Source organism: Lagenorhynchus albirostris, chromosome 9 (assembly GCF_949774975.1).
Source record: "Lagenorhynchus albirostris chromosome 9, mLagAlb1.1, whole genome shotgun sequence".
Taxonomy (NCBI): Eukaryota; Metazoa; Chordata; class Mammalia; order Artiodactyla; family Delphinidae; genus Lagenorhynchus; species Lagenorhynchus albirostris.
Genome location: NC_083103.1, coordinates 87064814 through 87078771, shown reverse-complemented (window position 1 = coordinate 87078771; position 13958 = coordinate 87064814). Strand labels below are relative to the sequence as shown.

Sequence of the window (13958 nt, the reverse complement as noted above, 5' to 3'; positions counted from 1 at the left end):
CCTCAGGCCGGACCGGCGCGGGGAGGGCCGCGGCCGGAGGAGGGCGGCCTGGGGAGGGCCCAGCGCGGGGCGCCTGGCGCCGAGGGGCGGGCCCGAGGCGGGGCGGCCGCGGCGCTGACGGGCGGTCGCCGCCGCAATCGCCTGCAGCTGCGGTGCCGAGCGCGGGCGGCTGTACATGGCCCCGACGGGAGGCGCGCGGCTCGCACTCGGAGCCCGGCTCGCCGCTTGAGCTCGGCGCCCGCCTCGGCCTCGCGCGTCCTCGCCCGTCCGGCCAACGTCCCACGGACATGCCCGCGTAGCCTCCTCCTGGGCTGGGATTTGCTTGAAAGTCCTCTTCATGGAAGCGATGTCCCCTCAGCAGGAGACTCTAGGGGGGCAGCCGGCGCGCTCCTCTTCCCTGACAGGAGTGTCTCGGATCGCGGGCGCCCCCGGAACCAAGAAGGTGAGGACGCCGAGCGGGGCCCGGCGCCCGCCGCCGCCGCGCGGGCCGAACGCCGCAGGGATTTAACGCTCGAGGCCCGCGTCATTCGTCTGAGGCCATTCTCGCCTTCCCGTCTCCCAAGTTACCCCGTCACCCCCGGGTTTTTCGCGTCTAGAGTCTCAGTCGCTCTCGGAGCGGACCCGGCAGCCTCCCTCCCCGTCTCCATCCGCCGCGGGACCCGCCCCCCCTCCCTCAGGCGGGGCGCGCGGCCCGGGTTTGGGGCATCGCCCTTCCCGGCCCCTCTGGGTGCCCAGCCCCGGGGTTCCCTGAGGTCCCCCGGGAGCTCACCGTCCCTTGACGGGGTCAGCTCTGAGGTCGTCAGGGCAGCGGCGTCCGCCCGTGTGCGGCTACCGCGCTGAGGAAGGTAGGGGGCCGGGCTGCGGCGCCTGCGGGGCTCAGCCCCTCACCTGGACGCGGCCTCTCCGCGATATTTTGCTGGGGGTGGCCGGGAAGAGGTGCCTGCGCCCCACAGAACGACTCCCGGTCGACGCCCGGGGACGCGGAGGGCCGGTTCGGCTTGGAATTGGGCTGGGTGGGGCGGGTGGGCTGCGGCTTAGGGGCCTTCACCCTACGCTTGTCCCCTGGCCCTCGGGGCTTGGCGGGGCTGGAGAGGGGTTGGGTGTCGGTGTGGGCGTGCGGGCGGCGCGCGTGGCCCCTGACAAAGCTGGGAGGAGGGTTGCGGGCAACAACTTGTAGCGTTCCTTTCGGATAAACACGGCCGCCGAGCGGCGTGCCGATTCCGATGGGGTCAGGTTTCTTTGGAACGGTTCCCTCAGCAAGTGCACGTGGCCGCGAGCTGCCGGCCTCTGCTGCTCGGCTCTCGGAGGAATTGATTCGGGTGTTTTTAGCCGTGTCTGCCCTCGCTTCTCCCCTCCCCCAAAACCTGATATTTGGCTTTTTTTCTCTGTGTCCTGGTGGTTCCCTTCCAGCTTCTGTGGAGAAAAATTGGGATTAGAGGGATAACCTAACTCATCCTTAAGAAATGTCTTGAGGCATTGCATTTGCATCATTGGAACCTTAAGGGGCTACGCAGGCTCCCCTGATTGTCCGGATCTTACTGCCTTTCATGACTCTTCCCAACAGGATCCTGGGTTGGCTAGAGGTCAGTGGAAGAGTGGTGAGATCGGTGCAGAGTAAAAGTGTGTGTGAGCTCCCAAGGACCTTGACCGTGTCGCGGAGCCATCTAGGAGTGTCAGTGAACTTGATGTTGTATCGGCTGTAGTGCTGGTTCAAGCCTTTGATGTATGGAGGCTGCGGTTTGTCCTTGTCGCTTTTCCCCTTCAGAGATGCAGGGAGGGAGGGAGAGAATTTACTAGGTTAGTGCTATATGAATTTTCAGTAATTAACATAGGTTTTAAAGCAGTTTTTATTCCTGTAAACTTAAGGAATTGGGGGAAGTAAAGAATTTGTATTCCAGAACAGATCTCATCCTTTTTTTACTGACGGTAATTAAGCGAGAAAGCATGAGAGTAGCTTGATCAATCAAGAAGTATTTGTCCTGGGCTTCCCTGGTGGCGCAGTGGTTGAGAGTCCGCCTGCCGATGCGGGGGACACGGGTTCGTGCCCCGGTCCGGGAAGATTCCACGTGCCGCGGAGCGGCTGGGCCCGTGAGCCATGGCCGTTGAGCCTGCGCGTCCGGAGCCTGTGCTCTGCAATGGGAGAGGCCACAACAGTGAGAGGCCCGAGTACCGCAAAGTACTTGTCCAACAAATGAAGGGTTGCTGGGTATCTTAAGCCATTGTCCTTAAGATGCTGTCCTTCATTATAAAACGTAATGATTTGTCACATTACCAATCTAGTCTTTTCCTTTTAAAATTTTGCCAGTCTGGTCTTTCTACAGCTTTTTACTCCCTTTAGGGTGAGAGTGAGGTTGAAGAATTATTTTATTTTGCTTTTAATATTTTTTTTCCAGAAAAGTGCATCTCTGCCTGTTTTAAATGTTAGTAGGCATATCTGTTTGATTTCAGACCTCCATAGCAATAGAAAATAATAATAATAAAAGAATATTTCCAAATTGTAGCTCACAGAATCATTGCCATTACACTCTCATGGACCACAATCTTTTTGTATCCCCAATACTCAACAGATTGATCTTTTATGTTTCATCTTGCCTTATTAGTGTTTGGTAGTCCTAGTGAGTCATGAGACTTATTTCTTAAAAAGTCTACTATATGGTTGTACTGTTAATTACTAAGATTTGGATCAGTGTTGTTTAAACTGCCAGTTACAATCAACATTTTAAAAAATGAAATAGAACAGAAAATATTGGCACAGTGGTAAGGGTAAAGATTGCTTTGTGTAACTTTTTTCTCTGTTTCATTTATATATATGTGCATTTTGGGCAGCGATGTAAAATGTGTTTCTTACTGAACAGTCAGAATTTTTTTTTAACATCTTTATTGGAGCATAATTGCTTTACAATGGTGTGTTAGTTTCTGCTTTATAACAAAGTGAATCAGCTATACATATACATATATCTCCATATCTCCTCCCTCTTGTGTCTCCCTCCCACCCTCCCTATCCCACCCCAGAATTTTTACAGTTTCCTATTTGTGAAATGAAAAATAACAATAGTACCTAAGTCCTCAAGATAGTTAGGAAAATTAAATGTGAAGGAGAGTGAATATTAATATATAATAGCACTCAATAAGTGATGGCTCTTATTTGTACTTCCCTATCATGTCTGTAATTCACACTACTATGTCCCAATTGTTCAAGCTAAAAATCTAGAATTTGTTTTCAACTACTGGCATTTATTTCCTCAGTCTACAACAACCATCAGAAAGGCCAGTCGAATATCACTTCAAAACATATCTTGAATTTCTCCACTTTCATCTCTACTGCCGCCATTGTAGTCGAAGCCAAACCACCACCATCTCTCACTTGAACATTTGCAGAAGTTCCCTAACTTGTCTAACACATTTTTTGCTTTTCCCTGACCTAGTCTCCATTTAGAAGCACTAGAATGATCTTTAAAAATTTAAATTGATCGCGTTCCTCACTGCTTAAAATCTTGTGGTGGCTTTCCATCATATTTAGAATAAAATTCAGACTCCTGTACTTAGCCCTCCCTACTTCATTCCCCTCATCTGCCTTTTCTGCTTTGCTTGTGTATTCTCCAGCCACATGGGCCTTCCTTTTCACACATTGAGTCATCACATTCATTCTGTTCTGAGGCTTTGGTGTTGCTATTCCCTTTTTGTCTTTTTTTTTTTTTTGCCACACATCTTTGCAGTGTTGATTCTTTCTAATTGTTCTGATCTTAGGTTCTCCCAGAGGCCTGTCCTGACTACCTAAATGGAAGTTGTCTCTCAGTCATGTTCTGTACCTTCTGTTTTATTCTCATTTTAACATTCAGCCTTGCCTTACATATTATTATTTACTTCCTTGTTGTGTTACCTGAACTTCTCACCAGATTGTGAAAACCATGAGAATAGGGACATTATCTGTATTGTTCAAGGCAGCTGCCTCAGTGCCAAGGACAGTGCTACATGTTAGATACTCATTAAATATAAGCTGGGTTACATACGGCAGTGAACAGGGACAGATATGCCCCTGTGTTCAGAGTTTATGATTTAGAGCAAGATCAGCAAACCTTTTCTTAGAGAGCCAGCTAGTGAATAATTTAGGTTTGTAGACTGTAAGGTGTGTCTGTTGCAGCTACCCACTATGCAATTATAGTACTAAAGCAGCCATAGACAATATGTAAATGAATGGGCACAGCTGTGTTCCAATAAAACTTTATTTAGAAAAACAGGAGGTGAATCCCTGGTGTTGTTTGCTGACCTCTAGAGCATGACTGTTGACTAGAACTTTCTGCAGTGAGAGAACTGCTCTTTTTTTTGCTTGATTTTTTGTGTTTTTTTGCAGTACGCGGGCCTCTCACTGTTGTGGCCTCTCCTGCTGCGGAGCACAGGCTCCGGCTCAGCGGCCATGGCTCATGGGCCCAGTGGCTCCGCAGCATGTGGGATCTTCCCAGACCGGGGCACGAACCCGTGTCCCCTGCATCGGCAAGTGGACTCTCAACCACTGTGCCACCAGGGAAGCCCGAGAACTGCTCTTTATTTACAGTGTACAATTTGTTTCTTTGGATAATGCATTATGGATAGAATTCTGGATAATTCTTCTGGATAACATATCCTTGAGCATATCCACGTTTGGGCAGAACAGTTTTTGTGAAATGAAATGGCAGCACATATTAGAATAATTTCAGTTAGGGATGATTTGTGTCATTTTCAAGCCCCTGACCCTTTGGTTTCACATACTAATTGAAAAGTCTTTAAATAAGGTAGGTTTTGGGGAGGGAAGAGAGACTTACAAGCACAGAAAATCAGTCAAAGCAAAAGGATTTTAAAATAACTCCAACATTTAAAAATGTAACAGCTACTATTATACACTTCATTCTGGCTTTTCTTTCTACATTCTCTGGGTCCAAATCTGTTTATAGCAGTTTATGGTACAACACCCCTGAGAGCCAACTTTAAGCCATGTGTGTGTCTTGCAAGTGGGGTTTGAATGAAGCAACTTTGTGTGTAAGACTTGGTTTTATTCTTTAATACTGAGAAAAATATTATGCTCATGGTTAAGCCAGTATCCTACCGAATACTTTTCTGATGTTATTCACAAAATGAGTGGCATGAAATCAGGTCCATGAGATTGTTTTGGCTGGGAGCAGTCTGGAATTATCAAAAACTGAATTAGATCAGAAAGAGCCTGTTATCACTGGTGTGACCTCTGAACTTCTGGCTGTACTTCGTTTCTTTGTTTGTAAAATAGGGGTAATAATCCATATCCTGTATATCTCACAAAGTTGTTTTTTATGGGTCAAAAGAAGAAAGAATATAAAAACACTTTCGAAAAAAGTGCAGAGGCCATTAGTAATTTTTACCAGGTGATATCTGTAAAGCAATAAAAAAAGTTTTATTTCATTGGATTTAATACAAGAACATTTACATGCAAATGAGTGAATGCTATTTGTCTTATTCAGCTCGGGTTGCTGTAACAAAATACCATAACCTGGTGGCTTAAACAAAGGACATTTATTTCCTGCAGTTGTAGAGGCTATGAATTCCCATGATCCGGGTGCCAGCCAATTCAGTTCCTGCTGAGAACCCTCTTCTTGGCTTCCAGTTCTTTCTGTGTCCTCACATGGGAGACAGAGTGAGAAGAAAGAGTGAGGAAGGTGAGGGGGAAGAAGGGGAGGGAGAGGTAGTGAGAGAGATGGAGGTGGAGTTAGATATCTTTGGTTTCTTCTCATAAAGGCACTAACCTTGTCATAGGGGCCCCATTCTCATGACCTCATCTAAGCCTAATCACCTCCCATAGACCCCACCTCTTAATAGCATTACATTGGAGGTTAGGGCTTCAACATATGAATTTGGGGGGGGGCGAACAAGTATTTGGCCCATAACACTAACCATCAAAGCAGTCACCCTTGAATGTCATAAATATCAAATATTGTAAGGTAGAAACTGGAGGAAAAAGATAAGAGTTTACTGTTTATAATATATGGAAAAGTAAAGGAAATTTTTCAAAAAACTTCTTTAACTAAATGCCTAACTATACATAATACACATTGATTATAATATATGGAGTAGGCATTATTAATGTACTCTTAGAGAGGAAGGAACTGAGCCCTGCCAAGGCTGCATGTAGTAAGCAACAGAGCTGGAATTTGAACCCAGATCTTCTAACTCTATTTCTCTTTCCAACTAGATTATAGATGCATTTTTTATTGTTTATAACATAAGATGTAGGGGAGAGTAGATGTGAATTTTATATAAGCAGTTGAACAAGCCATATTTGAGAAGTTTTTCTCCTGAGAGATAATTTCATTCTTTAGGGAGCAGAGTCTCTACATTCTCCGTGTACCACAGAATATTATGTTCACTGCTGCCATTAGGTAAATGTTAGGTAAATGTATTAGTCAGGGTTCTCCAGAAAAACAGACCAGTAGGAGTCCCATGATTGCCATCTGCGGAAAAGTCGGTGGTGTAATTCACCACCATCTTTTCCTGAGGACAGGAAGAAATGAAATGTTCCAGCTGGACAGTGAGGGAGGAAAAAGGGGCAAATTCCTCCTTCCTCCACTTTTTGTTCTGTAAAGGTCCTCAAGGGATTGAATGATGCCCACCCGCATTGGGGAGGACAACCTACTTTACTGAGTCCACCAATTCAAATGCTGATTTCATCTGGAAATGCCTTCACAGACACATCCAGAAATAATGTGTAATCTGAGCATGCCATGGACAGTCAAGCTGATACATAAAATTAACCATCATAGTAAATATTGACTAATAGTGACAATCAGTGACACAATCATTGCTATAATTTCTTTGGAAGTTTGTGATCTTTATCCCTTGGTATCTGTCATCTGTCATTTTCAGATGTTTTATATAAGGCACTCATATTTCAGGAGCTCTTTAGCCAGGCTTGCTTTCCACATTAATGCTGTTGGAAAACTTGGCATATTCTCCAAACTCATAGAAATATATTTCAAAGTTATGTGTGGATGCACAGAATCCTATGCCTCAGTTGTTTCCACCGTGGAAAATTGTGTGTGGGAAACCCAGCTGAAACTCTCAATTCAGTAAGCATTTTGATATCATGAATCTTGAGTGTAGGAAAAAACTTTCTTCCATAGTCATCTTCACTTAAAATGTGAACACAGCAGTGCATTTTAACATAGCAAAAAGAAAAATTAATTTTCATGACTTTGACATTCATATATTAGAACAGAATATGTTGTTTTTTATGAAATGAAAGTTAAAGATACTTTATTTTTACACATTCTTTACACATTTGTGTAAAAAGTAATTATTAATTTTGAATATTGAGTCCTCAAAGTTAAACAGAGAGTTGTAACTTATAGACTGAAAATTCACAAGTCACAGATATCTAAATGGTGCAGTTGCTTTTTGGTTCTGAAATGAAGTTTGTTGTGAAGCAATTTATAACTCTTTCCCTTCACCATTCTTCTGATTTAGGGTTTGGTGAAAGGTCTGCGGGATAAGAGGTGGAACATATTCAGTAGACTGGGAGAAGTGAGACAGCTGATAGCATCTTCAGAAAGTGAAAACTTGAACTTCAATAATTTGGGTGTCTGAATTCTTTCACTGTTCTTATCCTGCCATCCAGGGCTTGGTGGTTCTTCTTTTCAAAGTAAAGATGTCTTGTGCCTTATAGGACCACATACAACTTAACAAACATCTGTGATTATAAAACTTGCCTTCTTAGAAGGTATCAGTAGCTGAAAATACACTGGACTTCAATTTAAATTGCTGCTAAAACATGTTATAAACTATACAGTGTCACAAAAATAAATAGGTATATAATATCAAGGTTAGATATGTGTGTGTTTACAAACTTATATATACATACACTCATATAAACAGTGCTTTGAGGACATATATGTACATTTTATTATTGTGATTTGATGGAGTTTCATGACTCATACCCCTCAGTCTCCAGGGTATTTGGCAAAAACCTCTGTTACAGGCTGAATGTTTGTGTCCTCCCGAAACTCGGATTTTGAGGCTGTAACCCCCAGTATGATAATACAATTGACCCTTGAACAATGTGGGGGTTTGGGGTGCTGACCCTCCACACAGTCAAAAATCCACTTAGAACTTTACAGTGGGCACTCTTTATCCATGGTTCTGCATCCACATGTTCAACCAACCTCATATGGTTTAGTACTATAGTATGTATTTATTGAAAAAAATTTCATATGTAAGTGGACCTGCACAGTTCAGATCTGTGTCCTTCAAGGGTCAACTGTATTTGGAGATAGGGGAAATAATTAGCTTAGAAGAGGTCATGAAGGCAGAATCCCCATGATGGGATTACGGCGCTTATAAGAGACCAGAAAGCTTGCTCTCTGTGTACCCCATGTGAGGGTACAACAAAAAGGCAGCTGTCTGCAAAGCAGGAAGAGGGCCATCACCAAGAACTAAATCTGCTGACACCTTGACCTTGGACTTCCTAGCCTCCAGAACCATGAGAAATAAGTTTGCGTCATTTAAATCATCCAGTCTGTGTTATTTTGGTATAGTAAGTAGCCTGAGCTTGCTGACTACCTTTATTATTATTTTTTAAGATTTATTTATTATTTATTTATTTATTTACTTTTTGCTGCGTCGGGTCTTAGTTGCGGCACACGGGATGTTCGTTGAGACATGCAGGATCTTTTGTTGCAGCGTGCGGTCTTCTCTCTAGTTGTGACATGCGGACTCCAGAGCACATGGGCTCTGTAGTTTGCGGCATGCGGGCTCTAGTTGAGGCATATGGGCTTAGTTGCCCTGTGGCATGTGGGATCTTTGTTCCCTGACCAGGGATGGACCCCATGGCCCCTGCACTGTAAGGTGGATTCCTTACCACTGGCCACCAGGGAAGTCCCCAGACTACCTTTAAAATAAACTTTCATTGAGGTGAAAGTTTGCTTTCCTGTTCTGTTGGTATAGCAAGTTTTCTAGATCACAGGGACTCTAAGATTCTAATGTGTGCAGAAAGCCTTCAAGGTGAATGCTCAATTCGTTAGTAGCCACAGCAGCAGTTTTTTGAAGCAGCCTAGGATGGGGTGATGTTTATCTTTTGTTTGCTTATGGAAGACTTAGCCACAATGTGGGAGACTGGAAAGGGATCAGAGGAAACTGCCTTTTGTCAGCCACCAGTAATGGGGCTTGAAGGCAACATAGCCAGTTTATTTTATAATTTTGTTTCAGTCTGATTTTCTTTATCCAGGACAAGTTTAGATTAGAAACATCCAACTGACAGCAGAAATAGCTCTATCAGTATGTCACTGCTGTGCTGAACAGCCTTGACCTAATTTTGACAGACAGCTGTCACATGACACAACTGAAAGGTAAGGCCTGTTTCTGGATGTCTTGTCACTTGTGTGTGGACTCTGAAAATGGAATGTATGTGTGCCCACATCAGCTCATATTTCAAAGATCTGGAAAACCCAACTGCTTTGTGGCCTTTTGCTTTCCCTGTTTACCTTCATCCTAATTTATACCTAGGAGAGTGTCTGTATTTCCTCTTCTACCCCTACATTCACCATCTGGAACCTCAGTTTCCACAGGAGGCATTATGAGGTTACAGTATATCTGAATCTGATCGGATCTTGGCCTGTTTTTTGTTTGTTTTCTTTTTTGTTTTTTGCGGTACGTGGGCCTCTCACTGTTGTGGCCTCTCCCTTTGCGGAGCACAGGCTCCGGATGCCCAGGCTCAGTGGCCATGGCTCACGGGCCCAGCCACTCCACGGCACGTAGGATCTTCCCGGACCGGGGCACGAACCCATGTCCCCTGCATCGGCAGGCAGACTCTCAACCACTGCGCCACCAGGGAAGCCCTTGGCCTGTTTTTTATTGTTATTTGATACACTCTGGTTTTTACCATTATGGTTTTTGGATTTGATCACTGTACTCTTCCCCTCTGCAGGAGGAAGTGAGAGGTTGCCGAGTTTTCCAACAATGTCTGATACATTCAAGCCTCTTAGCCTTCATGCAGGTGGATGGGCACTGGGGAACCAGAGAACCCCTTTGTCACAGTGTGCCATGGATGTAGAAATAATAGCACTTCGTATGGACTGTGATGTGAAAAATTTAGTGAAGCCCTGCCCTGTAAGGGAATATTAGGGATAGACCATTGGTGATCAACCTTGCCTACTCCAGGGTGTTACTAAAGGGAATCATGACAGGAGGTTGAAACTGGTAGCTTTGCCAAAGAAGAAAGTCCAGCCAACTTGAAGGCACATAGTGGTACTCCAGAAGTCTGCATGGGTAGGGTAGAGACAGAGGAACAAATAATAATGTAGAAGGGGAGTTCTACTATTCTCATATTTATTACATACAGTACTTATGCACTCCAAAGCATTACTCTGTATGTTATACTACCATGGTGCTTTCCCTGTCAAAGGACTTCCACATATATAATCTTTTTGATTCTTTGTGGTAGGTCAAACAGTCATGTCATTTTACAGAGAAGACTCTGAGAAGTGATAGAAGCAGGATCCAGAATTTAGGTCCAATGTCTTCTAGCCCAGTGCCGATTCTTCTACATTACATAGATTCTTAGGTTTGTTATTTTATTTCAAAGTTGTTGTCTCACAGAAAGAGGAAAGATAGCCAAAAGTAGAAACATTTCTTTCTTAATTTCAGAAAGAAATTATATCCCTTTATGATAGTCAGGGCTGGGATGACATTTGTTTTAATTAAATGCTCAAACTGATTTTGGCTGGGATGATTATGAGTAAATAGAAGATCATACTCATCACAGACAAAAGTGACAATAGTGGGAAGCTTCAGCTCATCCAGTGGTCAAAACCTTGTGGTAATAGGACATAGAAGCAAGGGGCAGGGGTAAAAATAATTTCCTTGTTCCCTTGCAGGGCCGATGTCTTTGAGATATGTCTCTGCAAATAAGTGCAGCAGACATGTACGGAAGACAAGAAAGAAATAGTTCATTGCTCACTAAATTGTACAGATTAGCCACAAAGGATTAAGAGTCAAATTTGAGTAAGGTAATTTGTAAATTTGATTAAACATTTTTTTCTATCTTTGAAAGTTTAGAGTTCTTAAAAGCTTTCCTCAAAGTCCTTATTTTAACGTTATGCTAATTTTAAATGTTTGAAAGTGACTTTAGTACATTTGACTTAAATTCAACTGAAATGCTTGAATTTTTTTCTTCATAAAGTGACTGGAACAAAGCAAAGTATGAAAAATTGTAGTCCATCTGACTTAACTCTTTCATCCTGGTCCTTTCTTTTGCTAGGCTTTTTTTCCTTTAAATCTCTATGAGAACTGAGAATGACCAGATTCAGAGTGATCTAGAGGTTCCAAAAATAGCTCTGTATCTCCTGGTTGACACGAAGTTAAAATTCCAGTGAGAGACTACATATAGGTTTCTTTTTTAAAATTTTTTTTAATTAACTAGTTTATTTTTGGCTGTGTTGGGTCTTCGTTGCTGCACGCGGGCTTTCTCTAGTTGTGGCGAGCGGGGGCTACTCTTTGTTGTGGTCTGCGGGCTTCTCACTGTGGTGGCTTCTCTTGTTGCAGAGCACGGGCTCTAGGTGCATGGGCTTCAGTAGTTGTGGCACGCGGGCTCTAGAGCACAGGCTCAGTAGTTGTGGCGCACAGGCTTAGTTGCTCCGCGGCATGTGGGATCTTCCCAGACCAGGGCTGGAACCCGTGTCCCCTGCATTGGCAGGCGGATTCTTAACCACTGCACCACCAGAGAAGTCCTACATATAGGTTTTTAATATAAACAGTGTTGTATGCGTTGTTGAAAATAAAAGAACAAAACTTTTTTCTTCGATAACCTGCTTACAATCTTATTTTCCTACGTAGGCACACTTGCATTACCACCTTAAACCCTCAGGTATTGGTAGCATTAATTCATTGATTTAACACACAGCTATTGAGAATTTACTATGTGGAAATACTGAGTAGGGCACTGGAGGAATAGGGAAGAAATAGTGGCAAACCACAATAAGCAGGTGGGCATATTCCTCAGATCTCTGAGGAATTCAAATGGAGAGCCACTCAGATATTTTGTACAAAAACATGTTGGACAAAAAACAAATAAGTAATTTCCATTTTAATGTAAATATACTTCAGGTGATTATTATATGAGTAAGGAAAATTATAGCTTCTGGCTATGAACCAGTTTGCTGGGCTGGAGCCCAGTAGTTTAGTAGTTTGGTAGTTAATTTTTGTTGCTGTTATTTTTGTTTTTTTCATTTTAACAGCCTTGTTGAGATATAATTTATATACTATTTATCCACTTAAAAGTGGATTCAGTGGTTTTTAGTATATTCCTAGAATTGTGCATTCATTTCCACAATTTTAGAACATTTTCATTACCACAAAAAGAAACACTGCACCCGTTAGCCATTACATCCCAATTCCCTCATCCCCCAACCCCCAGGCAAGCACTAATCTAAGTTCCTATAGATTTGTTTATTCTGGATATTTCATTTAAGTGGAGTCATATAGTATGTGGTCCTTTGGGACTGACTTCTTTTAATTAGCATGATGTTTTCAAGATTCATCCATGTTGTTGTACATTTCATGGCTTCTTTTCTTTTATTGGCAAGTAATATTCTATTTTATGGATGTACCACATTTTGTTTATGCATTCATCAGTTGATGGACATTGGGGTTGTTTCCACTTTTTGACTATTATGAATAATGTTGCTGTGAACATTCACGTACATGTTTTTGTGTGGACATATATTTTCCTTTCTCTTGGTTATATACCCAAGAGGAATTTCAGGATCATATGGTAACTCTATGTTTAGCCATTTGCAGAACTTACAAACTGTTTTGCAAAGTGACAGCGCCATTTTATATTCCCACTAGCAGTGAATAACAGTTCAATTTATCCACATTCTCACACTTGTTATTTATTTGTCTTTTTTATTGTACCCATCCTGATGAGTATAAAGTGGTATTTCAGAGTTTTGATTTGCATTTCCCTGATGGCTAATGATGTTGAGCACCTTTTCATGTGCTTATTGGCCATTTATATATCTCCTTAGGAAAACTGTCTATTCATATCCTTTGCCCATTTTTAAACTAGCTTACTTGTCTTTATTGAATTGTAACAGTTCCTTAAATTTAAATATGCTGGATACAAATCCCTTATCAGATACATGATTTGCAAAAATGTTCTCCCATTCTGTAGGTTTTCTTTTCACTTCCTTAATAGTGTCCATTGAAGCACAGAAGTTTTAACCTTGATGATGTCCAATTTATCTGTTTTTTTGTTGTTGTTTGTGCTTTTGGTCATATCTAAGAAACCATTGCCTAATCCACGGTCACAGATATTTATGCCTATATTTTCTTCTAAAATTTTTATAGTTTCAGCTCTTTTAGATCGTTGATCCATTTTGAGTTAATTTTTGTATATGGTGTGAGATAGGAGTCCAACTTCATTCTTTTGCATGTGGATATCCACTCCCAGCACCATTTGTTGGCAAGGAATTAAGTTGCCAACAAGTTAAAAGAATCATCAGACAAATGTTTACCATGAAACTCAATGGTAATGTAAATGTCAACACTATGTCAAAAGATGTAGTTTGCAATGTACAAGGATGATTCTACCATCCAGTTCCATAGCAAATGCTTATATTTCCTTAGTGACAGCATTCCAGCAGAACCCCTTTAAGAAAGTTTGTTTATGTTTCTGTGTGTGTGTTTGGGCACAGTAGTGTAGATGGGGACAATGAGTGGATTTTTAAATTCACTTAAAACCTTCATCTATTGAGTATATAGTTTGTATCAGGTATTGTACTAGGCTCTAGGAATGCAAAGATAGGTCTGCTACAGAGTAGAATTTCAGTAGTTGTTGAAGGACGGGAGAAAGTTTGGAAATAAGATGTAGTCCTTGCTCTCTAGAAAGGGGCAGAAAGATAATTATAATATAATCTGAAATGCTGTAACTGAGGCATAGCTGTGAAGCAAGTTAGGAACAC

At 42.5% G+C, this 13958-nt stretch overlaps 1 protein-coding gene across 1 annotated transcript in view; it reads left to right on the top strand.

Annotated features, from left to right (window-relative positions):
• Positions 1 to 337: 337 nt before the first annotated feature.
• The window catches only part of ARHGAP20 (Rho GTPase activating protein 20), a 150448-nt gene continuing 136827 nt past the window's right edge, over positions 338 to 13958 (top strand). Inside the window, exon 1 of the mRNA XM_060157943.1 lies at positions 338 to 442. Within this exon, the coding sequence (XP_060013926.1) occupies positions 338 to 442 (105 nt within the window). The remainder of the gene's footprint in view (positions 443 to 13958) is intronic.